Genomic DNA, 23,401 nt, shown 5'->3' on the forward strand with positions numbered 1-23,401 from the left:
TGCCCGGGACGCTGCCCTGGGGGGAGGGGGGTGCTGGCCACCACCGGCGCCCCGCAACCTGGGGCAGCTCTGATGCCTCACGGGGCGCTCGGTGCTGGGTCCGGGGGGTGTGCGTGGGGGTCCCTCCCCCCGGGGGCACTGGCCCACCGCCGCGGCCTCTCTTGCAGTGCACCTGTACAAGTGCGCGGCCCAGAGGGACAGCTGCGGGCTCTGCCTCAAGGCTGAGCACAAGTTCGGGTGCGGCTGGTGCCGGGGGGAGCGCAGGTGCACCCTCCCCCAGCACTGCACCGGTCCCGCCGGGCCCTGGCTCCACTGGGCCAGCCTCCGTGTCAAGTGCTCCAACCCGCAGATCACCGAGGTGAGTGGGCCGGGGCAGTCGGTGGGCGGGCCTGGTCTCGCAGAGGGGCCTGGGGCTGGGGCAGCCATGGGGGGCAGGTGATGCTTGCGCAGAGGGGCCGGAGTGAGGAGACCCCAAGCCCTTCCCTCCCTCCCCCTCCCTCTAAGTCTCTTTCTGTTTTAAAGCTTTTATTGTGGGAACAATTTCAGACTTAAAAAGGGTGCCGGGAGCCACCAGCACCTTCACCAGAGTCCCACAGCAAGTCACCGCCTTCTGCGGTGTGACTGCAGCACACAGTCCTCCCGCCTCTCCCCTGCCACGATCCCCCACCTCCCCTCTCTCCCCTGCCGTGATTCTCACTTCCTCTGTGCTCCTGGCCCGACCCTGGCTGAGACTGTCCTGTCTCCTGGGGCCCGTGAGAGCAGGTGTCCTGGGGCTGACTTCGCATGGATCTCTGGGCCCCTCCTGGTTCCGTCTGTCTCTACTGGCCCAGGTCCCTGTCTGGGGTCAGGGCAGTTGCAGGGGACCAGGTGACTGTCTGAGAAAAGCATGGGCAGGACCAGCTGTCCCCAGTTGGAAGGACGGCACTGGGGACAGGTCACTCTGTGTAGGTCCACATGGGGCAGTGTCCCCTGCCTGCCCTGATCTGAGGCTGGGCTGGTCAGAACAGGGTCTGACCCCAAAGGCAGACCTACCCACTGACTCCCAGCTGAGCGTCCCCAGAGCCACTGTCAGGGGTCTGAGCAGCCCACACACTCGGTGCATCCCGCAAGGCCCCTTGGACAGGGACAGTCCCAGGCCAGTCTCTCTGACACGAGGCCGAGGCCATGGGTGGGGATGCGTGAGGTCCAGACTGGGTCTCGAGTGGTGCTGACAGGCCCCTTCCTAGCAGTGCCCACGTTGGCCTCAGCTACAGTGGCCACCCAGAGGCTGCTCCCTGACGCCTCCTCCCCCAGCGGGAGCAGAGACTGGGGTGACCGTGTGACCCCTGCTTGAGGCCACAGCCTGTTGGGAGAAGGTATAACAGTGACACCATGAGGCAGGGCCCCAGGGACTCAGGGCCATCCTGATGGGGTCATGGGGGAGTTCAAAGGCCATCCTGATGGGTCATGGGGGGCTCGGGCTGTCCTGATGGGATCATGGGGGTTTGGGGCTGTCCTGATGGGGGTCATGGGGGTCTCGGGGCCATCCTGATGGGGTCATGGGGGTCTCAGGGCCATCCTGATGGGGTCATGGGGGGCTCGGGCTGTCCTGATGGGGTCATGGGGGTCTCAGGGCCATCCTGATGGGGTCATGGGGGGCTCGGGCTGTCCTGATGGGGTCATGGGGGTTTTGGGCTGTCCTGATGGGGGTCATGGGGGTCTCAGGGCCATCTGATGCGGTCCTGGGGACTCAGGGCCATTCTGATGGGGTCGTGGGGGGCTCGGGCTGTCCTGATGGGGTCATGGGGGGCTCTGGTTTTCCTGATGCAGGTCATGGGGGTCTCAGGGCCATCCTGATGGGGTCATGAGGGGCTCGAGGCCATCCTGACAGGGTCTCTTTCCTGGGAGCCTCAGGATTCCAGTTTCCTGGCTCTGGTTCTCGTTAGCTTATTTGAAGGAACTGTGGGTCCCACACCCCAACTCCCGTGTCCTCAGGCGGCAGATGGCAGCCCCACACCCCTCCTGCATGTCTGAGGGGCCGCCCCAGCGGATGTGCGTCCCAGACCCCGTGGCTGACTGTGAGACAAGACGGGGTTTTCAGACTCCAGCAAGGCCCATGCTCCGTCCTCTGCTGTGCTATGATCGGCGTGAACTAGTGAAAGGATTTTAAGAACGAGATGGGGGCTGGGGGCCACTGTGCCCGCGCCTGGCTGTTCTTTTGGGGGTTCTGTTCAACACGGGCTCTGTGCCATCTCAAACCCAGGCCTGTGGCTGCCGCGTGCCCAGCGCCCAGCCGGCAAGGGCAGCAAGGGCAGCTCTTGCCCGGGGGAGGCCAGCCCAGCTCAGGTACTGGGCCGTGTGAGCCCCAAGACGCAGCCTGGAAGGAGAGGGAGGGTCTCAGGAGCATCTCAGGAGCACTGCGCGAGGCTGGTCCCTGAGTGCGCCCCAGGAAGGAGGTCCCTATTCGGCATCGTCCCCACCCTGGTTCTGGTCTCCAACCGCCCCTTCCCAACACCTGCCCTCACACTCCCGGCTCCTGCCTGCTCCCCCCACCTCTACCCCCTGCTCGGCCCCTCCTTGCTGAGACCCTTCCCCAGCCCTGACAGTTCTTGGGGATCCTGCCTGGGGGCAATCAGAGCAGTACCCCCATTCCAAGGCCGGGGTGCTGGGAGCTGGAACAGGAGTGGGGGGGTGTGGCTGCCCCAGCTGTGGGCTGTGCTGACACCCGAGCAGGGGGAGGCCGGGAGGGAGGAGCCTGGCTGGGACCCTGAGCTCCTGTCCCCGCAGATGCTGACAGTGTCGGGCCCCCCTGAAGGAGGAACGCGGGTGACCATCCGCGGCGTCAACCTGGGCCTGGACTTCTCGGACATCGCCCAGCACGTGCAGGTGGCCGGGGTGCCGTGCACGCCGCTGCCGGCCGACTACGTGGTCGCTGAGCAGTGAGTCCCGACCCCTCCAAGGAGCGGCCCTCTGGGGGCCACGGTCCTGCCCGCCGCAGGGCTGAGCAACCTGGCCCGCTCTACCTCCCCTCCAGCTGCCCCTGGAGCCACACTGGAACGCACCCAACCCCGTCACCCGCACTTGCACTCACTCACACCCGCACTAAACACCCACAGCAGCACCCACAGCAGCGCCCTCACTGACACTCATATCAGCGCCCTCACCAGCACCCTCACTGGGCTGTGGGCACAGGGCGCTTGTCTCCACGCAGCCCTCCTGGCCCCGCGCTGACTCGGCCAAGCCCCGACGTGGGAGACCCATGCCGCTGCCCTCTGCTGCCTCCTGCCCCTGCCCCTCAGGCCTGCAGGGAGCAGCCTGGCCCTCAGTGCGGAGGCCACCTGGCTGTCTGCGCCCCGGTCCTGTGCCAGGGCCTGACACGCCCCTCCCCAAGCCGCCGGTTCCCCTGCTGGCTGCAGTGAGCTGAGCCCGGCCCCTCCAGCGCCCGCCGGTTCCCTGGCCCTGGGGATGGGGGCAGCAGGGCCTCCGCTCAAATGGCCCCATCCTGTCCCTGCAGGATCGTGTGTGAGATGGGACCCGCACCCAGGGCCGCCGTGGCCGGGCCGGCCCGTCTGTGTGTGGGCGAGTGCAGGCCGGAGTTCGTGGCCCAGAGCCAGCAGGAGTTCACCTTCGTGGTGAGTCCTCGAGGGGCCCGCGGGGCGAGGCAGGACCAGCCCAAGTGGCCTCCCCACCCGTGCCCAGAACAGTGTCCCTGGAACAGGCGCCCTGCCAGCCTGCATCTCTGGGGGCCCTGGCAAGGGTGGGCGGGCTCGGTGGCACCAAGAGCTTCTCCGTGGTGTCCCTTCCCCCCAGAAACAGACCCCTGCTGCCTCCGCAGCCTGTGCTCCCGGTGCTTCAGGTAGACAGTTCTCTGGGGTGAAGGGGCCCACCACCCCCCTCCCTGCAGGGGCCCGGCCTCCGCGGTACAGTCCCCTCCCCGGGCACCTCTCTGGCACAACGCGGGGACCACCAGGCTCTGTGCCAGGGCCCGGGAGGGCTCCCTGCAGCGGAAGCCCCAGCTGGAGATGTCCTCTCTGCCCCCTGGCACCCTCCCAAGGGCCTTGGGGCACAGCTGGGCACCTGTCCGAGGGACACAGGCACGCAGGGCTGGCACTCGCGTTGGGCACGAGTCCTGCTCTCCACGGCAGCTCTGGCTCGGGCCAGGCCCCTCCGGTGCCCCGTGGGGTGCAGCGCCAGCCTGCAGCGCCTACCCACCCAGCCCAGCCGGCTTCCCGGGGCCTCTCGAGGGCTCATGGCGGCCGGACCCCTCTGCTTCCCCCTAGCACCCATCCGTGCATTCGCTCAGCCCCATCCGAGGCCCCGAATCGGGGGGCACCATGGTCACTCTCGCCGGACAGCACCTGGGCGCTGGGAGCCGTGTGACTGTGCACCTGGGCAACCAGACCTGCGAGTTCTATGGGTGAGGTGGGCCCCGGGGTGCAGGTTACGGGGTCGGCCACATCCCAGGAGGGGTTGCACGTGGCCTCTGGGTGTGTGTGTCTGCCCTGTGAGCGTGCACGCGGGTGCTGTGGTGCCCTGCGGGGTGTGTACACGTGGCTGAGTGCGGAGTCGAGGGAGGGGACCCGTCGTCGGGCCCCCAAGGCGGTGTCTGCCAGAAGCCCCTGTGGGTGGGCAGCGTGGCATGGCCACTGCGGGGGGCCTGTCAGAGCTGTCCGTGCCCTTGCTCTGTGACGAGCGTCCACCAACAGTGCAGGCCTTAGGGATTCACCTGACAGCAGACACCAAATGCCACGTTCTAGAATGTTCCAGAGGTGTCGCCTGCCCACACCCCCTCAGTTCCGTTCTCCTTACTGGGGCATGGAGGTGCCCCCCAAACGGTGCCACCGGCCGGGTCACAGGACACAGGATCCCCCCCACCCGGGAGCTCAGGGAGAGGGGACAGGGACGGACACAGCTGCCCCCGGGGGCCCCGCCCTGCCCGGCCCTTCACACCCCTCCCGTCCTGCCAGGCGGTCCATGAGCGAGATCGTGTGTGTGTCCCCACCCTCGGCCACTGGCCTGGGCCCAGTCCCCGTGTGGGTGAGCGTGGACCGGGCTCACGTGGACGGCGACCTGCAGTTCGAGTACATCGACGACCCCCGCGTGCAGCGCGTGGAGCCCGCCTGGAGCATCGCCAGGTGAGGGGGGGCGGCGTGGCAGGGCAGGGCAGGGCCACGCTGAGCTGCACCCTGACCCAGCGCTGCCTGTCCACAGCGGCCACACGCCCCTGACCATCACCGGCTTCAACCTGGACGTCATTCAGGAGCCCAGAGTCCGAATCAAGTTCAACGGCAAAGAGTCTGTGAACGTGAGTGAGGGGCAACCTCACAGACCACGCCCGTCTGCGGGGCTGGCGGCGGAGAGGGCAGGGTCATGTTGGCGCCCGCCATGTGCCCGGGTGGCTTCCTTTACACTCCCACGCCAGCACACGTGCCCCGTCCACGTACGTGAGACTCATTTACAGGAGTACATGGGCACCCCTGCATACGGTCCTGTGACCCCCATGCCCACGCATGGGCACCCGGCACACAGTCTCGTGACCCCTCTGCCCACACATGTCCATCATTGCAATACAGACCTGTGACCCCCATGCCCACACAGGGGCACTATGCACACAGTTCTGTATGTGTGATCAAGTGACTCCCATGCATACACACGCGTGCCCCTGCATGTAGTCGTATGACTCCCACACACACACGTGCACCCTGCGTAAGTCTCGTGACGCCCTTGCACACACATGTGCATCATTGCAATACAGTCACGTGACCCCCGCACACACACGTGGGCACCCCTGCACATATCTACTTGCACACCCCCACACACCTGCCTCCATCCTGCTCACATTCACACACGCCAGTCGCCCTCCTGTGTCCTGCGCACTCACACGGGTCCTGCGTCCACACTCCTCCTGGGGTCCCCGTCGTGCCCCCAGGCCGGCGCAGGCTCCTGCCACCTCAGTGCTGAGTTGCCGCCGGGCACGCCCAGTGCTGGTGGATGGTGGACGAAGGCCACACACACCCCCTCTCCACCCCCCTCTTCTCGGGCCCTCCCTGAGGGAGACAAGTGGGAGGCCAGTGGTCCGGGCCCCCATGGGCGAAGGACACCGTGGGACTGCTGTGGCCAGGCCTTGCTCCTGACAACCCCACGACAGCCCCGTGTCCCCAGCTCCCTGGGGCACAGCTGGCCTTCTGAGGGCTGTGCTCGGGCGCAGGTGTGTCGGACCGTGAATGCCACCACGCTCACCTGCCTGGCCCCGCCCCTCGCCACCGATCACCGGCCCAGCCTGGACGCGGTGGGGCGACCCGAGGAATTCGGTTTCATCTTCAACAACGTTCGGTCCCTGCTCTTGTACAACGACACCAAGTTCATCTACTACCCCAACCCCACCTTCGAGCTGCTCAGTCCCACGGGGGTCCTGGACCAGAAGCCCGGCTCCCCCATCATTCTGAAGGTGCCTTCCAGCGGGGTCTCTGCGGGCGTCTGCTTATGTGGGGGTCTTTCTGAGGTTCCCTGCGAGCTTGTCTGGAGGGGTCTCTGTAGGGAGTCTCTGTGGGGTTCTCTGAGGGTGTCGAGGTTTGTGGGATTTTCTATAGGGTTATTTGAGGGTTCCCTAGGGGGGGTCTCTGTAGAGTCTTGTAAGAGGTCTCTGTAGGGGTCTGTGGGGTTCTGTGTGAGGTGCACAGTGCCACGACCACCTGTGGAACTCTGACCCTGAGTCGCACCCAGTAGGAATATTCCGGGGCCATAGGAAGACCCTGTCCCCAGGGGCCCATAGGAAGACCAAGTCCCCGTGGGCCCCCAGCCCTGTCTCTGTCCCAGTGTCCCGAGCCCCTGTCTCCACCTGTGCACCATTTCTGCTAAGTCCAGGCCGCCCCCAGCGTATTCTGGGTAGGGGAGCCGGGCCTGGGGTCTCCCGTGCTGGGGTGGAGGGCCCCCTCTGAGCAGCTCTCCGTCGCAGGGCAAGAACCTCTGCCCACCCACCTCAGGGGGCACCAAGCTCAACTACACGGTGCTGGTGGGGGACACGCCGTGCGCCGTCACTGTGTCCGAGACGCAGCTGCTGTGTGAGCCCCCGAACCTCACGGGGCAGCACAAGGTCCTGGTGAGTCTCCGGCGCCCGCCACCCCCCCGTGTGGCCCCGCGACCCTCCACCCCGCCGGCCCCCGGGTGGCCAGACACGCGCGGGGGCGGTGCCGGGGCGGCTGCGGCCATGGGCAGGGGTGCGGCCGGGGCCGGTGGGGCGCCCCGGGTGCCGGCTCACGGCCTCGTGCTGCAGGTGCTGGTGGGCGGCATGGTGTTCTCTCCCGGCTCGGTGAGCGTGGCGGCCGACGGCCTGCTCACCCTGCCCGCCATCGTCAGCATCGCCGCGGGCGGCACCCTGCTGCTGGTCCTGGTCGTCCTGGTCCTGGTGGCCTACAAGCGCAAGTCCCGCGAGAACGACCTCACGCTCAAGCGGCTGCAGATGCAGATGGACAGCCTGGAGTCCCGCGTGGCACTGGAGTGCAAGGAGGGTGAGCGCCGCCCGCCCGCGCCCGGCACCGCCCGCCCGCACGCCGCAGCCTCGCACACACCGCACTGCTGCCCACACGCCTGCCACGCACACACACACACACACCTCTCACACAAGTGCCACACACGCCACACACGTACACTTCAACACACACAGCTTTCTCATACACGTCACACACATGCCACACACACCACATGCACTTCACACACACAACTCTCACACAGCTCTCACACCTCTCACACATGCCACATGCACGTCACACAGCTCTCTCATACACATGACAGACCTCTCACACATACCGCATACACTTCACAACCACCTCTCACACATCACATACACGCCACCTCTCACACACACAGCTCTCTCACACACATGCCACCACACCTCACACACATCACACAGCTCCCATACACATGACACGCCTCTCACATACATGCCACGTACACGTACACCTCTCACACACACAACTCTCTCACACACATCACACACCTCTCACACACATGCCACGTACACACACCTCACACACACTGAATATGCATACCACAACCTCGCACTCATCACATACCACACGCCTCACACACCACATGCTGCACGGCTCACACACCCTCACACACCACACCCTCACACCACGCTCACCCCTCCACACCCGACCCAAACACACACCTACCCTGCTCACCCCGCCCCCACACACCCCACTCATACCCCATCGCCCCACACTCACACACACACTCTCTTTCCTTGCCGCCGGGAGAGAACGGCACCCCTGCTCAGCTGCCCTGCCCCCCGTCACTGCCCCAGCGCTCCTCAGAGCCTGCCCCGTCCGCCTGTGGCGGTCAGGCTGCAGGAAGGTGCTGCCGCAGGGGCCAGTGACTTGGCTTGTCTCTTGGTGAACGCGCAGTGTGTGCTGTGTGTGCACGGGGGTGCACATGGGTGTGCGTGGGTGTGTGCCTCTAGGTAAATATGGGTGCACGTTTGTCTACACGTGTGCGCGTGTGTGCATGAATGCTGAGGGGGCACTGCATATGTGGGTATGTGTGTACACGTGGATGCATGCGGTTTACTTGCTGTGCGCATGTGTACGCTGGTGTGTGCTTTGTGTGCTTGTCAGGTGCACATGGATCCACATGGTGAATGCACACGTGGGTGTGCGCATTGTTGCACACATGTGTGCATGTGTTTACATGGGTTACGTGGGTGTGTGCATGGGTGCATTGTGCCGTGCATGTGCGCACATGGGTGTTTGCGTGTGGTATACCTGTGCGTGTATATGCTGTGCGTGTGTGTACATGGTTTGTGTGCGTGCTCGTGTAGGTACACACGCCCATGCCTTTGTATCTGTGGGTGCGTGCATGTGGGTGAATGCATGTGTAGGCCCTTGGTCGCATGGCTAGACATATGCACTGTGTGCCCTGGTGTGTGCGAGTGTACTGTGTGTGCCCTGGTGCCTGTGCGTATGTGTCCTGCATGTGCACTGGTGTGTGTATGCGTGGTGGTGTGTATGCATGTGTGTTCTGTGTGTACTCTGGTATGCCTGCATGTGCAGATTATGGTGTGGGTGCTTGCTGGGCGTTGTGTGTGGAGGCGTGCATAGGCCTGTCGATCCAAGGCTGGGACCCACTCCTCGCCCGCCCCACCTCCCACTCGGAGCCTCGCCCCTGCAGGGCCTGCCCACCCGACCCGTCTCCCCGCGCCCCAGCCTTTGCAGAGCTGCAGACGGACATCAACGAGCTGACCAGCGACCTGGACCGTGCGGGCATCCCCTACCTGGACTACCGCACCTACGCCATGCGCGTGCTCTTCCCAGGCATCGAGGATCACCCGGTCCTGCGGGAGCTGGAGGTGGGCTGCGCCGGGGGGGCCCGCGGGTGCCTCGGGCTTCCTAAGAAAGGCTCAGGGCGCCGGGGCCCGCCCGCCGCATGTCAGGCACTGGCTCCTGCGTGCGAGCGAGAGCCCGCCCGGGGCTCGGGGAGGGCGGGCGCAGGCGGGTGTGGGCCGCGACCCCGGGCTTGGCCAGGGCGGGCCGGGCCCTCTGCGCCCCGAGGGGGGTGGCGGCCGGGACCAGGTGCCTCGTGAGTGAGACCGCCGGCGCGCTGGGCGCAGGTGCAGGGCCACGGGCAGCAGCAGGTGGAACGGGCGCTGAAGCTCTTCGCGCAGCTGCTGCACAACAAGGTCTTCCTGCTGACCTTCATCCGCACGCTGGAGGCGCAGCGCGGCTTCTCCATGCGCGACCGCGGCACGGTGGCCTCCCTCATCATGACGGCGCTGCAGGCCCGCCTCGAGTACGCCACCGACGTGCTCAAGCAGCTGCTCTGTGACCTCATCGACCGGAACCTGGAGAACCGCAACCACCCCAAGCTGCTGCTGCGGAGGTCTGGCCGCCGCGGGGACCGGCCGGCCGGCGGGCGTGGGCGGCGGGGCGCCCCGAGAGGCGGGGTCCTGCGGGCGGGCCCCCGGAGCCCCTCCACGGAGACGGGGCCTCTGGGAGCTCCCTGCCCTGGGCTGGGTCTGCAGAACAGCGTGGCGTGGGACCCCCGGGGTCTGGGCGCCCCCGAGACACAGCCCAGCCTGTCACACCCGTCCCCCGGGACCCCCACTGAGGGTCTCGGACCCGGCCTGACCCCAGCCCTGCTCCCGCCCACATGCCCAGAGCAGGGTGGCCAGCTCAGTGGAAGTGGGGGCAGGGAACACTCCCCCACCCCCACGCCCGAGGAAGGAAGCCCAGAGACAGAGCCCTGCCTGGTCACGTGGGGTCCCCGATCCCCCACCTGAGCGGTGGCCCCTGGCACCCCTCCCCCCGCAGGACGGAGTCTGTGGCCGAGAAGATGCTCACCAACTGGTTCGCTTTCCTGCTGCACAAGTTCCTGAAGGTCAGCAGGGAGGGTCGAGGATGGGAGAGGGGTGCGGGGAACCCGGCAGCCCCCTGAGCGCCTCTGCCCGTCTGCCCTGCAGGAGTGTGCGGGGGAGCCGCTCTTCATGCTCTACTGCGCCATCAAGCAGCAGATGGAGAAGGGGCCCATCGACGCGGTGACGGGCGAGGCCCGCTACTCGCTGAGCGAGGACAAGCTCATCCGGCAGCAGATCGACTACAAGACGCTGGTGCGCGCAGGCGGGCTCCGCCCCCCGCCCTCATTCCCCCCCCCCCCCCCCCCCCCCCCGCAGCCCGCTCTTGGACCCGCCTACCCTCAGCTCACTCACCCCTGGCTCCGAGGACCGGGGCGGGGCCGCTGGGGTCTCAGCCCTGTCCATCCCCCCAGATCCTGAACTGCGTGAACCCCGACAACGAGAACAGCCCGGAGATCCCCGTGAAGGTCCTCAACTGCGACACCATCACGCAGGTCAAGGAGAAGATCCTGGACGCTGTGTACAAGAACGTGCCCTACTCCCAGCGGCCGCGGGCCGCCGACATGGATCTCGGTAGGGGAGGGCTGCGGGGGGCCGGGAGGGGCTGCCCCGAGACCCCAGACGCCTCACACTGCACCCCCACCCAGAGTGGCGCCAGGGCCGCATCGCCCGGGTCGTGCTGCAGGACGAGGACATCACCACCAAGATCGAGGGGGACTGGAAGCGGCTCAACACCCTGGTGCACTACCAGGTGAGCGGCCGCGGGTCAGACAGCGCCAGCTCTGCTCAGCGACTGGCCAGGCACCGAGGGCGGAGGGCGGGGCGGGACAGTCCTCCCAGCCTGGGAGAGCTGTCGCCTGTGCCGCGCGTGGAGCCCGCCCGAGCCGCTGCTCTCACGGCCCAGGACGCGGCTCATGCACGGCGAGGGCAGCAGCGATCAGGGCTCTGCATCTCTGCCGCTGGGCGGTGGCGGCTGTTTCCTTCACTGCTGCGGTTCCCAGCAATTGTTAAAGTCCAGAGTGGTGTAAAGCGCACTTGTGGCCGTAATGCCACTGCAGGTGCTTCCTTCCTCTGCCGCGGGCTCGCTTGGATCCCCACGGTCCCAGGTGGAACACGGAGGAGTGTGACAGTCCCGGTCATGCAGGACTGGGCGGGGGGCAGCAAGGCCCCAGGCCTCCCTGCCAGGCGGCCGCATCCCAGGGTCCAGCCAGGAAGGAGTCGAGTGAGAATGGGCTTCCAGTGTGGGGGGAAAGTGAAGGGCTGACAGCCACCAGGGGGTTCGTCTGCTCTCACGGCCGCCTCCCGGGCGCCCACCTCCCGCGACCTCCTGTGTGCAGGTGGCCGACCGGTCCATGGTGGCACTGGTGCCCAAGCAGACCTCCTCCTACAACATCCCCGCCTCCGCCAGCATCTCCCGCTCGTCCATCAGCAGATACGGTGAGTGCCCACCGCCCAGAGGCCTCCCTCGGGGCGCCCATCAGCCGTGCGGGCAGCGCTGACCCTGGCCCCATCTGCTGCCCACCCTGATGCCCTGCCCTCCAGCTCTGCTCCAGGCCCAGACCCTCGGAGCCCCCAGTGTCCCGTGACCCCCCAGTGCCCTCTGACCCCCAGGGCCTCTGACCCCTCAGGGCTCACTGAAGCCCTTAGCGCCCTCCGACCCCCAGTGCCCTGCGACCCCTCGGGGCCTGCCAACCCGACCCCTGCGCCCTCTGCGCTGCCCCACGCCTCAGCATCCCTGGGTGACGCAGCGGGAGTGACCCCCGGGAGCTCTGTCGCCTGCCCACCCCTCGTCCCTGGGGCCCAGGGCCCCGCGTCTCTGACCGTGCCGCGCCCCAGACTCCTCCTTCAGGTACACGGGCAGCCCCGACAGCCTTCGGTCGCGCACGCCCATGATCACGCCGGACCTGGAGAGCGGCGCCAAGGTGTGGCACCTGGTCCGCAACCACGAGCACGGCGAACAGAAGGAGGGCGAGCGCGGCAGCAAGATGGTGTCCGAGGTCTACCTCACCCGCCTGCTGGCCACCAAGGTGGGCACCGCTGGGCCCCGGGCCCTCGCAGCCCCCTCCTCTGGCCCGGAGCCCCGATTTCTGAGGCTGCCCACCCCCCGCCCCCCAGGGCACGCTGCAGAAGTTTGTGGATGACCTCCTGGAGACCCTGTTCAGCACCGTCCACCGTGGGAGTGCGCTGCCCCTGGCCATCAAGTACATGTTCGACTTCCTGGACGAGCAGGCGGACAGACACGGCATCCACGACACGGACGTGCGCCACACGTGGAAGAGCAACTGGTGAGGAGGACAGGGCCCCCCGCCCAGCCGGCCCCCGTCCAGCCCCCTCCCCGCTGCCCATCTCCGCAAGGACAGTCCCAGCTCAGCCACCCACGCAGGCCCCGGGAGCAACCGGGTCGGGGACGTCTCCGCTGCCCTCCTGGGCTGCCCTCGGTGTGCGCGGTTGGGCGCTCTGTCCCCTCAACAGGCGGGCACGGTCCCAGGGAGGAGCGGCAGGCCCACTGTGGTGGCGGGCAGTGCCAGGGGCAGTGCGGGGGTCCTGCAGCCACACGGACGGCTTCCGAGACCGGGATCGGGCTGGACTCTGACTGAGACGCCACCACTGAGTGGCCGGGCAGCGTGCTTACAGCCAAGGGCCAGGCTGGGGGAGGGCGACTGTGGGTGGTAGCCGGCACCAGGTCACCCACGCGGCCACGGTTCGGAGGCAGGGTGCAGCGACATCCGTCCAGAGAGCTGAGGAACTTGGGACACAGCTTTGGCGTCCCTGAGAGAGGCGCGGGGAACAGAGTGGGCCCGGCCCCTCTGTCTGGGGACCGACTCGGCCGCGGGGGCCTGCTGCCCTGCTGGCCCCTGGAGGGGCATGGACGTGTGACGTGTCCCGCTCTCTACCCCAGCCTGCCCCTGCGCTTCTGGGTGAACGTCATCAAGAACCCGCAGTTCGTGTTTGACATCCACAAGGGCAGCATCACGGACGCCTGCCTGTCGGTGGTGGCGCAGACCTTCATGGACTCCTGCTCCACGTCCGAGCACCGGCTGGGCAAGGACTCGCCCTCCAACAAGCTGCTCTACGCCAAGGACATCCCCAGCTACAAGAGCTGGGTGGAGAGGTGGGTGCGCCCCCTCCCGGCCCGTGCAGTGACCCCGCTCCAGCCCCGCCCCCACGCGGGTGAGGACCCCTCGAGGTGGTTCTGCCCAGTCCGGTCGGAGGCAACACACTCAGGGAACCTGCCCCGCCCACCTCAGGCCCACGGCCCCTAGCCAGCCCCCCTCACGCGCTAACCGGTCCCTGCAGGGGGCGGCCGAGGTGGACACCACCCCACTGCAGGCTGCTCCCTGGAGGGCCCCTGCCCTGTCTGGGGGTTGTTGCCCCTGGGAGAGTCAGCAATCGATCCCGGGTCTCAGGAGGCCACTCAGACGTGGAGCCGCTGCTCCAGAGCCCACAGCTGTGCCAGCCAAGGCCCTGTGGCACACTCCCAACCCCCACCGAGCAGGGAGGGCCCCAGCACAGCCGAGAGAGGGAGTGAGCAGGAGGTGGGCGCCATCAGGGAAGGCCAAGGGCTCCCGTCTTCCCGGCCGCAGATACTACGCGGACATCACCAAGCTGCCGGCCATCAGCGACCAGGACATGAACGCGTACCTGGCCGAGCAGTCCCGCCTGCACGCCACCGACTTCAGCTTGCTGAGTGCTCTCAGCGAGATGTACACCTACGTGAGCAAGTACAGCGAGGAGGTGAGCGCCCTCCCACGTGCCCGCCTGCACCCTCTGTCCCCCCACCCCCGGTGCACAGGCACTGCCCTCCCTCGCCTGACCCCCACCCGGCTGGCCACAGTGCAGCCGGGGCCCAGGAGCCTGGCTCCATGCCTGACTCAGCCTGGCCCCGAGAGCTGTTGGTCACGGTTGGCAGATGGGCACTCAGGAAGCCTGGCGTGCTGAGACAGACACGTGTGTGCACATACACACACACACACAGTCATACAAAGTGCCGTGCACATGCACACACGCGGATGTGCAGAGAGAAGCTCACCTACACACACACACACACACACACACACATGTGTGGGTGCGTGCACGTGTGTGTGCTCGCCCGTGGTGTGGAGAAAGAGTTGAGCACTGGGACACGTGAGGTCCATGCATGTTGGCACGTGTCCCCGAGATCCGGGTGTGCAGTGCCTGCCCCTGTGCGCCAGCTCACAGACGCGAGCCTCGTGCCCGTGGGTCTGCGCGCACTCGCCTGCATGTGCTGAGTTGAGACGCCGCCCTGCCGGTGGGGCGTGCTCGCGGAGGCCCTGACGCCCGGCTCTGCCCGCAGCTCATCGGGGCCCTGGAGCAGGACGAGCAGGCCCGGCGCCAGCGTCTGGCCTTGAAGGTGCAGCAGCTGATCGGCGCCATGTCCTTCGAGAGCTGACGCGGCCGGTCCTGCGGGAGGAGGAGCCCACGGCAGGGGGTCCCTGCGCCTGGGAGGACGAGGACGGCCCGCGGGGAGCCTGAGGACCCGCACACCACCGTTCCTGCCCGGCAGCGGACGCCCACGGAGGGCCGGGCAGCAGCAGGGGAGCAGAGGAGACGCTGCGCGGCCACGCGCGAGGCCGCTTTGCATGACGACTCACTGATGTATCTAGGGAAACGAGAACTCTAGTTTTTTTAAGAAAAAGGAAAAACCAGAAATAAAGCGACAGAAAGAGCCTCCCTGGCCCCCGGTCCGGCTCTTGCCTGCCTGCCTGCCACCCTTCCTCCTCCTTCGGCTCCCGTTCCCGGGTGCCGGAGCCCACAGAGAGGCGGGCAGGGCCGGAGGGGCCCCGCTGCGGCAGGGGGACACGGGCCTCGCAGGCCCTTCACGGAAGCCCCCAGGCCGGGCGGGCCGTGTCCTGGCCCTCAGCCGGCTCAGGGCCAAGGCCCGTCCAGCCTCTCCTCCAGCAGGGACAGACCAAACCGTGTGAACGATGAGCAATACTTGAAGCCAGCAGGCGTGCGGGCACCCGCGAGTGTCTGCCAGAGGCTCCCCTCGAGCCTGGGACTGTCCCGTGTGCCGCTCCTGAACCAGAGACCAAAGGCTCCCGGCGTTCCGCCTCCTGCCAGCCTGAGGAGTCTCCCCGAGAAGGCCCTGGGAACCCCGTGTCCCGAGGAAGAAGGGCCCTGTGCTGCAGGAGATTGGGCACGGGGCCGGAAGGGGTGCGGGGGCAGAGCGCCAACACCCCTCATTCTGGGCCTCTGGTGCTGGGACACGGGACCAGCGCCCAGATCGCCCGCACCCCGCACCCCGGTCTCCCAGCAGTTCCCATTGCCAAAGTTCCTGCTGACCAGCTGGAGGCTGGGGGCGGGCAGGGCCTCCGAGGGCAGCTGACCCCTGCCTGACCCCGCCCCCGAAGGAGGAGGAGTGGAACACGGTCCCAATACTCAGGAAACGCGCCCCCGCTTGCCTCCCCCAGCCATACTGCGGGACGCTCCCCCACCAAGCCAAAGGGACCGTGCTCCGAGCCCCTGACAGAGACGCGGAGGGGCCGTGAGCCCCCACTGCCCCACTGGGCAGCAAAGCACCCCCACCCCAGGCCTGGCTGCAGCCCCTGGACACCCAGAGGAGTCGGGGCCTGGAGACCCACGTCCCACGGCGGGGGCTGGCGCCCCGGGACACCAGTCCCTCCCACCTCCAACCCCCACCGTGGGCAGCAGAGCCCACCAGAGTGCAGGGCTGCGGAGGGAAGGGGCAGCAGAGGCTAGTGATGCCCCCACCCTGGAAGAAAGCTGCTTCCCTTTCCAGAACCTTCTGCGCAGCAGGACCCATGTGGCTCCGGGTGGAGAGACACAGTGAGCTGGAGGCCAGCAAGGCCGGCCCCTGGCAGAGGGTCCGAGGACGCCCCCGTGTCCCCTCGTGGCAGGGCAGAGGGCCTCGGGACAGAGCCCTCGCCCCTGCAGAGAGCAGGTGGAGGTGCAGGGTGGCAGGACGGGCCGGGCTGCTCCGCTCAGGCCTCCCAGGCCAGCTCCCCAAGGGCCGGGGTCAGCGCCGTCCACGGTGAATGTGTGGGGTCACTCCTGGCTTTAGGGTCCACGTGCCGGGGAACTCCACAGAGGAGCACGCAAGCCATCTGTGTGGGCCCTTCCCCGAGCCCCGTGTGTCCGCCAGGTGCCCTGTGAATAGGCCGTCGGGCCCGGGGGAGCCGCGGACTCTGCGCCCCTGCGGACACTGGAATTGTGTTATATATATATTTTTTAAGGAGATTCAATGATCATTGTCTGGTTTTTGTTGTTTTTACAAATGTTGTGGATCAAACACTGTAAGAAAATGAAGTATTTAAAACGTTCCAATAAGATGGGGTTTTTGTTATTCTAATATATTATTGTGAACCTATTGTAAATATGAAAACTCCTATTTTGCAAGCCAAGGACACATTTGTACTGTTGTTATATATAAATAAAGTTTACTGGATAAAAGCGACTCGTTCATGAGAGTAAGTGCCGATGAGGGGCTTCAGGAGACTTCCCGCCTGCTGGTGCCCCCAGGTGGGCTGTGCGTCAAGACAACGTGAGCACACACGTGCACACAAACATATGCTGCACAGACACGTTCACGGACATGCACGCGCACAGGCACGCACACATGACACATGCACACGGACACGTGCAAACATGCATGGACACATACGTATACTGTACACAAAGACACATGTGCAGGCGGATGCACAGAGACACACACGTGCACAAGACGTATGTACTCAGACACAGACGTGTGCACACAGACATGGACACGTGCACACAGGTATGTGCACACAGGCATATGTGCAGGCATGCATGCACACGGACACAGGCACAGACACGGAGCCCGTTTCAGCTGGAACTCTCTTACCTTCCCCGTGCCTCCTCTTTGGCAGCACGGACGTGGGCTCCCGCCGGTCCCAGGTTCTGATCTGTCCGGGAGCGAGCCCTGTCCAGGGCTCCTGGCCTCAGCCTCTGTGTCCGTCTTGATCTGCAGGAAGCGGGTTGCCAGGCCGCAGGGAGAGCAGAGCTTTATAAGTTCATAAGTCTGTTTGGGGAAGTTTGCTTAAATCTGACCCCACGGAACAAAATGGATGTCAGACGAGCTAGAGTCAGATGTTAAGAAAACGAAACCACAAAATGCCCAGGACAAAATCCGGCTCCGTCACTAGCGTCTGGGTGTGGAGATGGCGTTCCCGTCACCCAGCCAGAAGGAGAGTCGTGGAAGGGACCTGTTTTCCTTCAGAGCCCTCCAGACCATCTGTGTCATAAAACGAATAGCAGAATCACCTCGAGAAAAATGTCCGCAGTGAAAACATCCAAGAGCGAACGTTTTGAAACACAGAATAGCCCTCAGGCTTAAGGAGGCCCAGAAAGTCCAGAAGGAAAACGAGGCAGCCGAGTCGAGCTCTGCTAAGGCAGCACCATCCGTCAGGCTCCCGACGACGCGCCAAAGACTCGGCCCCTGGCCCAGGCAGGCGCACGTCCGCGGGACGCCTGCCTCTGCCTCCCCAGTCCGCTTCCTCCTGACAACCAGGACGGACCTGTGGAAAGCTCCTCACTCTGCGCTTTCCACAGCCAGGAAGGAGCTGAACAACTGCAGACTGGGCAAGGGGCTCCCAGGGGAGTGGGCCCAGGGGGGTGGGTGGGCCGAGGGGCGTGGACCCGAGGGAACGACCCAGCAGCCCGGGCGGGAGCAGCGACCCGTCAGGTGCTCTGGGACTCGGGTGTCAAGGAGCCGCAGGTGCTGCCTGGCTCCTGCTGGCTCTGTCTGGCTCTGGCTGTGGGCGTCACCCCTGGGACTCTGCCGACCCACAGGCCCTCCTGGCCCTGGTCCGTTCCCACCCAGGCAGCTGTTTCCTGCCCACCCGCCGCAGCGGCCCACATTGGGTGCAGGAGTGGGGCCTCTCCCCCGGTTCCCAGAGAGGAAGATCGAGCCCCAGCACTGGGCGCCGTGAGGCCAGGGTGCTGCGTGGCTCTCCCCCTGGCAGGATAGCAGGTGGCAGCCGAGCCTTGGGCAGACATGGGCGCTTCACAGAACACTCCACAAAATGCGCCCATGGGCCCAGGGGCTGCACTCATGGGGCCCCCAGAGCCCAGGGAGCCCATGGAGCACTCTGACATCTCACACCACGGAGCCTGGCCCACATCCAAAAGAACCAAAGCAACCGGTGTTGGCGCGAATGTGGCGAGAAAGGGACCCTCCTTCACTGCTGGTGGGAATGCAGGCTGGTTCAGCCCTTTTGGAAAACAGTATGGACGACTCTCAAAAAATTAGAAATGGCGCTCCCATTTTTGACCCAGCAATGCCACTTCTGGGAATATATCCTGGAGACGAAACAAAAAAACAGTAGAAATGACATCTGCACTTGTATGTTTACTGCAGCACTCTTTACAATAGCCAGAATCTGGAAAAAACCTGAATGTCTGAGAACAGATGGCTGGTTAAAGAAACTTTGGGGGGATGGAGCCATAACACAGCGGGGAGGGCATTTGCCTTGCACGCGGCCGACCCGGGTTCGATTCCCAGCATCCCATAGGGTTCCCCGAGCACTGCCAGGAGTAATTCCTGAGTGCAGAGCCAGGAGAAACCCCTGTGCAACACCAGGAGTGACCCAAAAAGCAAAAAAAGAGAAAGAAACTGTAGCATATCTACACAATGGAATACTATGCAGCTGTTAGAAAAGACGAAATCATGAAATTTGCATACAAGTGGATGGACATGAAGCGTGTCATGCTAAGTGAAATGAGTCAGAAAGAGAAGGACAGACAGAGGAGGACTGCACTCATTTGTGAGTACAAAGTAGCATAATGGGAGACCTTCACCCAAGGATAGTGGAGACAAGGGCCAGGAGCATCGCTCCAGGGGCTGAAAGCTGATCTCATGTGCTGGGGAAGAAGCCAGCTGGGATAGAGAAGGGACCACGAAGTAATGATGGTTTGGGGGCTCGCTCGGGATGGGAGATGCGTGCTGAAAGTAGACTATGGACTGAACATGATGGTCGCTTACTACCTGTGTTGCAAACCACAACACCCTAAAGGGGGGGGGGGGGAGAGAGAGAGAGAGAGAGAGAGAGAGAGAGAGAATGTGCCTGCCACAGAGGCAGGAAGGGGAGGAGTGGCGGGAGGGACGCTGCGAGCGTTGTTGGTGGAGAAAGGCTTGGATGGAGGGATGGGTACTGAGCTTTGTATGACTGAAACATGATCACAAAAGTTTGTAAGTCTGTAACTGTATCTCACTTGATTCATTCGGCATCCCATAAGGTCCCCCGAGCACCACCAGGAGTAATTCCTGAGTGCAGAGCCAGGAGTAACCCCTGAGCATTGCTGGGTGTGACCCAAAAAGCAAAAAAAAAATAATAATAAGTTAAAAATAAAACAAAGCCCACAGAGCCCAAGGAGCCCACAAAGCCCACGGAGTCCAGGGAGCCCACAGAGTCCACGGAGCCCAGAGACTGTGCCTACAGAGTGAACCCACGGCGTGAATCCACAGAGTACCACAGAGCACACCCACAGCTGGTCAGCTGCCTGGCCCGCGTTGCCCTGGGAAGCCCAGGGAGGGGAAACTGTCAGTTCTGCTAGTGAGCCACTCGCCGAGTGCTGGGTGCCAGGCAGGGCACTGTGGCCCTGGAGCTGCTGCGTTCGCCGGTAGGCCCACCCCGCCACGCAGAGTCTAGCTTAGACCCATCTGCACCCCCCTGGCCGATGCGCGTCGGAGCGCGCGCCTCCCGGCCTTGGCCAGCTCCTTATAATTAAGTCCTGCCTAGAAATCCAATTACGCTGCCCGCGGCCACCCTCCGGCTCAGCGCTGACAGGAGGGGCTCGGGTTTAACTAACGCTGGAGAAAAATTAATATCATGGCGGCCGTGTGGGCTAATTAAAGTGCCGCCTCTATTAGTGGGCCTTTATGTGAAAAAATGAGGCTATTATTGTGGGTTGACAACAGCCCTTATCAGGTCCCTGCTGTGGGTCCCACAGCCCCGCTAGTGGGGAGTGTGGCCGGGCATTTCCCGGCCAGGAAGCACCCAGGGAAAAGTGCTCCCTAGGGAATCCCCCGGGGCCTGCATATCCATAGCCATATCCTGCCACAGGACCCCATTTCGGAGAGGTTGGAGACTGCGGGCAGGGGGCTACGGCAGCCTGGGGTGCTGGGGGGGGCGCAGAAAAAAAGGAGCAAAGGGAGGGAGGAGAGAGGGGGCAGGAAGAGGAAGAAGGAAGAGATGGCCTAGGGCAGGAGGAGGAAGGGGAGGGAGGGAGAGGAGAGAGAGGGGAGGGGGGAGGGGCCTTGTGCACAGGCCCCCCCCCTCGTCTTGCCCTCTAGGAGTCCCCATCTCTGCCCCAAGGCGCGGGGGGCTTCCCTGACCAGTGTGGGCAGCACCATGGGGAGGTGCCCTTGGCCTGGGCAGGGCTGCAGGTGTCCAGTGTCCTGAGGGCAGGCAGGGGTACGCCAGGCCGCTGCTCAGACACCCCACAGGACCCATGGGGGCACCACCCCCTCCACAGGAGTCTGGGAGCCGAGGGGCAGGATCAGCCTGGCTCGGGCGCAAAGGCCTTAGGAAGAGTCCTGGACCCCTGAAGGGGCACCCGGGAGCGCAGACGGGTGTCCCTGGGCCGAGAGCTGGGCCTCGGGCAGCATGCAGTGCCGCCTGCGACGGACAGAGGGCGCCCGTGGCCCGGCCACCCGCACCCGAGGCTCTCCTCCTGGATTCCTGCTGCCTGCGGGTCCTGCTCCTGGGCGCTCCCTCGGGCCTGCCTGGCCAGAAGCCAGTCTGTCTCCCCTGGCCTCCCAGTCCACTCGCAGGGTGTAAAGAACAGACTGTGGTTGTGGGTGCCCGGTTCCAGACATGAGGCGCTAGTGCAGGCTCATCCGCAGAACCCCCATCCACCCCTGCAGCGGGGGCCAGCCCCCCTCCCCAGCGACCCAGCGCTCACAGTTGTTCTGGGCCCGGAAACGCACGGCTGTGCCCTCTCGTGGCTCTGTCATAGGCCGGGATGACCCCAATCATCGGCTTCCTAATGGGAGAGTTAATTCCCACTTCAGGTAAGAAACTCCATCTGTCTTGGAGGGAGAGGCTGCTGTGTCAAGAGCCCGGCCCTCGCCCCACGACCCCACCTGGCCCCACTGGTGAACACCGCCGCCCAGCTCGTGGAGGGACGGCCTGCAGGGAGCACGTGCCCAGGCTGAAAGAATGACTGTGCATGTTGAATACGTCCATTTAAGTTATCTCCCCTGCTCTAAAAGGTGGGATGATTTCATAAATAATTATAAAGCATTTACAAATGCCACCTTAATGCAGAGCGTTGTTGCTAATCCTTTATCTCTCACAAACACAGAAATGGCAATTAGATTCCCGGGAAGAAGAGGGGAGGGAATGTTCTGGAATCCCCCTCTCTGCCGAATAAGGAACGGGATCAAGCAGCAGCCCAGAGGAGGCGGCACTTCTCCTTCTGGAAGGAGCAGACGTCTGTCCATGTCCATCCATCCATCCACCTTGGGGCGGGGGCTGGGGCAGTGCTGGGAGCACGACCTGGGTGGGTGCAGCCTCGGAGAAGGGCGCCGTGGGTGGGAGGCAGACGCCGTAGCACAGAAGCCGGGCACAGGTTGGAACACGGGGTGCCTCCATCCTGTATGCGGCAGAAGTCCAGGATTGGGGTGCCCCTCCCCAGCACACAGCGCTTGTGGGAACAGAGGGTCCTCAAGTCTGAGCTCATCAAGGGTAAGTGAGAGGGATGTTTGGTCAACGCACAGACGGCACAAGCGCCACGCATGTCTGTGTGCAGGCACATGTGTGCCAGCATCCGTGATGCACACATGGGCTCGCACGCATGTGTGTACAAGTGCACACACACGCAGACACATACACAGAGGCACGTAGTTGTGAAACTATGTGCGTTGACCAAACATCCCCCTGCCATCTGCACATGCGAACGGAATGAGGGTGCTGTCCCTGTGTTCATGTCTTGTGCACACACATCTGTGCATCTGTGCGCACACACGTGTGCATGTTGACGTGCACTCACATCATCTATGTGCATGCCTCTGTGTGCGCCCAAGTGTGTCTGCATGCAACAGATGTGAATGTGTGTGCACGCATGCATGTGTGTCCGTGCACACAGGTGCATGTGTGCACAACACATCTGTGCACACACGCACATGCCTGTGGGCACGCGTATGCGCACCCATGTGTGCGTGGCTGCATGTGCACATCTGTAGGTGCCTTGTGCACACCTGTGTGCGTGCACACAGATGTCTGTTGCTTTGCGCACGCACGTGTGTGCGTCTGCCGTACGTGCATGTGTCATGTCAGTGTGTGCATGTGTACAGACATCCGTGTACTTGTATGTGTCTGTGAACACTCGTGCATGTGTCTTGTGCGTGCATTCTTGTGCCCGTGTGCATACGTGTGTGCACTGCCTAGTTTCACAAGCATGTGCCTCTGTGTATGTGTCTGCGTGTGTGTGCACTCGTTCACACATGCGTGCAAGCCCACGTGTGCATCACGGATGCTGGCACACATGTGCCTGCACACAGACATGCATGGTGCTTGTGCCGTCTCTGCACCGACCAAGCATCCCCCTGGCAGGTGCTGCGCTCGCCAAGACCCCGGAGGGCAGTGAGAACCTGGGGTGCCACAAGGGGGCCCATCTGCGGCGGGCACGGCAGGCACGGGACAGGAGCGAAAGGCACGCGAGCGTGTCCCGCTCCCGTCCAGATCGGCCTAGGTTCCCCGTGTGGCCGGGCACACGGCTAATGAGCAGGAGGGCCTGCAGGGAGCCAGCCCCTAATTGCTCCCGCCGGAGACACCCCTGTCAGAGGGACGGACGTGGAGGCCAGTCCCCGCGCGGCAATCAATGGCCCACACCTGCCCAGCAAGCGGCAGGGAGGGGCAGGGAGGGGCGGGGAGGGGCGGGGAGGGGAGAGGGTCCTCCTGGCAATGTGGGGCAGGCAAAGGGCCCCAGCCCAGGCGGTCCTCGGAGCCCCCCACGCGTCCTCTGCTGTTCCCCCCGCCCACGGCCCCCAGCGCCCCCCATCCACGGTCTCAGCCCTGCCTAACCCCACAGCCGCTCCAAAGCAACTGTGCTCGTGTGACCAGCTGCCCT

The 23,401-nt window shown here is 64.6% G+C and overlaps 1 protein-coding gene across 1 annotated transcript in view; it reads left to right on the plus strand.

Moving 5' to 3' along the window:
* PLXNA2 (plexin A2) overlaps positions 1-15,036 on the plus strand; it is a 41,592-nt gene extending 26,556 nt beyond the window's left edge. Inside the window, exons 11-31 of the mRNA XM_056123305.1 lie at positions 168-358; positions 2,767-2,918; positions 3,494-3,611; positions 4,260-4,396; positions 4,947-5,114; positions 5,191-5,284; positions 6,188-6,427; positions 6,935-7,078; positions 7,253-7,487; positions 9,183-9,325; positions 9,587-9,855; positions 10,287-10,353; positions 10,436-10,582; positions 10,741-10,900; positions 10,975-11,078; positions 11,665-11,764; positions 12,164-12,354; positions 12,443-12,612; positions 13,227-13,439; positions 13,912-14,062; positions 14,643-15,036. Coding sequence (XP_055979280.1) covers positions 168-358; positions 2,767-2,918; positions 3,494-3,611; positions 4,260-4,396; positions 4,947-5,114; positions 5,191-5,284; positions 6,188-6,427; positions 6,935-7,078; positions 7,253-7,487; positions 9,183-9,325; positions 9,587-9,855; positions 10,287-10,353; positions 10,436-10,582; positions 10,741-10,900; positions 10,975-11,078; positions 11,665-11,764; positions 12,164-12,354; positions 12,443-12,612; positions 13,227-13,439; positions 13,912-14,062; positions 14,643-14,738 — 3,290 coding nt within the window. The 3' untranslated portion in view covers positions 14,739-15,036. The remainder of the gene's footprint in view (positions 1-167; positions 359-2,766; positions 2,919-3,493; positions 3,612-4,259; positions 4,397-4,946; positions 5,115-5,190; positions 5,285-6,187; positions 6,428-6,934; positions 7,079-7,252; positions 7,488-9,182; positions 9,326-9,586; positions 9,856-10,286; positions 10,354-10,435; positions 10,583-10,740; positions 10,901-10,974; positions 11,079-11,664; positions 11,765-12,163; positions 12,355-12,442; positions 12,613-13,226; positions 13,440-13,911; positions 14,063-14,642) is intronic.
* Positions 15,037-23,401: the final 8,365 nt, after the last annotated feature.

Source organism: Sorex fumeus, unplaced genomic scaffold (assembly GCF_029834395.1).
Source record: "Sorex fumeus unplaced genomic scaffold, SorFum_2.1 ptg000006l, whole genome shotgun sequence".
NCBI classification, from domain to species: Eukaryota; Metazoa; Chordata; class Mammalia; order Eulipotyphla; family Soricidae; genus Sorex; species Sorex fumeus.